This window comes from Nicotiana attenuata, unplaced genomic scaffold, assembly GCF_001879085.1.
Source record: "Nicotiana attenuata strain UT unplaced genomic scaffold, NIATTr2, whole genome shotgun sequence".
Taxonomy (NCBI): Eukaryota; Viridiplantae; Streptophyta; class Magnoliopsida; order Solanales; family Solanaceae; genus Nicotiana; species Nicotiana attenuata.
Genome location: NW_017680781.1, coordinates 10,092 through 12,608, shown reverse-complemented (window position 1 = coordinate 12,608; position 2,517 = coordinate 10,092). Strand labels below are relative to the sequence as shown.

At 34.8% G+C, this 2,517-nt stretch overlaps 1 protein-coding gene across 1 annotated transcript; it reads right to left on the bottom strand.

Moving 5' to 3' along the window:
* Window positions 1–529: 529 nt before the first annotated feature.
* Window positions 530–1,861, bottom strand: LOC109221877 (the record flags this gene model as incomplete). The annotated part of the gene is made up of 2 exons (XM_019386310.1): window positions 1,486–1,861; window positions 530–1,377 (listed from the first exon to the last, which is right to left on the bottom strand). Coding segments are annotated over exons 1-2 (1,224 nt in total), but the record flags the coding sequence as incomplete, so codon positions are not given.
* Window positions 1,862–2,517: the final 656 nt, after the last annotated feature.

The following is a 2,517-nucleotide window of genomic DNA, read 5'->3' as shown; positions in this document are numbered from 1 at the left end:
AGTTCTAATTTTCTAAAATTTGAAAAAGGCATTAGATTTATTGAAGCACCTGAATCACATAACGCCTTTTCAAAGTGAGTACCTCCCACGGTACAAGGAATTGTAAAACTTCCTGGATCACCAAGTTTCTGAGGGAGCTTATTTTGAAGTATAGCACTACATTTTTCTGTAAGCTTAACCACTGAAACTTCTTCCAATTTTCTTTTGCTTGACAAAATTTCTTTGAGAAATTTAGCATATGAAGGCATTTGTGTCAAAGCATCTGTGAAAGGTATGTTAATGTAAAGTTGCTTCAAAATATCTAGAAACTTTGAAAACTGTTTGTCAAGCTTTTCTCTTTTCATCTTTTGGGGAAAAGGGAGAGGTACAGAGTGAGGATTTGTTATCAATTCATTTTCTTTTACATTTTTCCCTTTATTCTTTTGTTCTTTTGCAAACTTAGATTCTATTTTATTCTCACCTTCATTTACCTTTTCCACTTCTTGTGGCTTTCCTTCTCTATCTGCATATGGATCATCAAGAGATTTACCTGATCGTAGAGAGATGGCTTTGAGGTGTTCTTTTGGGTTTTTCTCAGTGTTGCTTGGTAGAGCACCTTGAATTGTCCAGACATGAGGGTTGCTAATTGGCTTACCTGAATTTCCAAATTCTTGATAGTTGAATGTTGACTTACAACTTTCTCGTCAGTAGCCTTAATGAATTTGTACATCAGGTCTTCAAGGCTTTGTTGATGAGCTCTTTGAGGCTGCTGCTGATATTGTTGAAAACTTTGTTTCCCTCTATTTTGATTTTGAAAACCAGGTGGTCCCTGTACCTGCTGCTTTTGATTAAAAAATCTTTGAGGATTTTCAGCACCATTAGGATTACTCCATTGAAATCCTGGATGTTTTTGTGCCATGGGACTACCGAATGAGTAATTATTTCTATAACCAATCACATTTACCTGTTCCTCATTTTGTGTTGAAGCTTGGCATTCATGATTTGGATGATTACCTTGACAAACATCACAATTCTCAAGTTGGGATGATGTGTGAGCACCTACCTGAAAAGCCTCAACTTTTTGTGTTAAGGTCACAATTTGTTGTGTCAATGAATTCAAAGCTTCAACTTGATTTACTCCTGCTGTTTTCTTGATAATTATTCTGTCTGAGGGCCATTGAACAGCATTTTCCGTAATCTCATTAAGCAATTTCATCGCTTCTATAGTAGTTTTTCCCATTATTGATCCTCCTGATGCTGCATCAATTACATTTCTAGCAGAGGGTTTAAGACCATGATAGAAAATATATAAAATGTCAGGGTCTTGGATACCATGATGTGGGCATTTTCTTAACATTGCTGCTAATCTTTCCCATGCCTGGTATACAGATTCAAAATCTGTCTGCATAAAATTATTGATTTCTTGCTTCATTTTAAATGTTTTTGCAGGTGAAAAATATTTATTAAGAAATTTTTGGGTCATTTGGTCCCATGTTGTAATGGAACCTCTTGGTAGACTTCGCAACCATGTTTTGGCTTCACCTTTTAATGAAAAAGGAAAAAGCCGCAACCTAATAGCATCTGTTGTGACTCCATTATACCTGCAAGTTTCAACTAATTCAAGAAAATCAATTAAATGGGTGCGAGGATCTTCACTCGCATCACCAGTAAACTGACATGACTGTTGAATGGTTTGAATCAAGCCTGTGCGGATTTCAAAGTTGTTTGCTGCAATTGGTGGTATCCTCACACTTGATTCTCCTTCAAAATGATCTGGCCTTGCATAATCTCTAAGTATTCTATCACGTCGTGGTGCAACCTCATCAAACTGTTCTTCTACTTGATGTGGTGGAAGTTGGTTATTGAGTTCTTCGTTCTCCATTTCCTCTGATGTGAAAATTTGAGATCGTTGAGGTTTGTTCTTTTCGCAACAACCGCAAGGATTTTTCAATTTCAGGATCGTACTTGACTAGTTCTCTAGAAGAGGAACGGGTCATACACTTTCTGAAATTTCTGCAGAAAAGTTAAAATAATTAGACAATAAAAAAAATCTCAACTTAGTAGTAACACAATTAATCTGTAGTAGACTTTAGCCAATCCCCGGCAACGGCGCCAAAAATTTGACGAGTGTCTGGCGTGTGTATAAATTAAACTCGTACTCTGTCAAATTATAGTATAGAAAGATGTCGAACCCACAGAGATTGGTTTATCTATTCTACAGACGTTTCTTGTTTTAATTACTATTTGAGAAAATCAGAAAGAGTTGAGTTATAAATTAACTAACTAAAAATGCATAAATAGAGCAGTAGAAGATATTTTATTTTTCACAAATATAATAAAAGGTGTTGGGATCTTGACTTCACTTAATATTTCTATTATATAGTAGAATTATTATTCTTCAATTTTTATTTCTCAAAAAGGTATAAATGCCTCCCACGATTACAAATATATATATTATTACTCAAGTTGAATAATTAATTGCACTCCTCTCGGTTATACAAATTAATCTTCAAAATGTAATACTAAAGAACCAGAAAT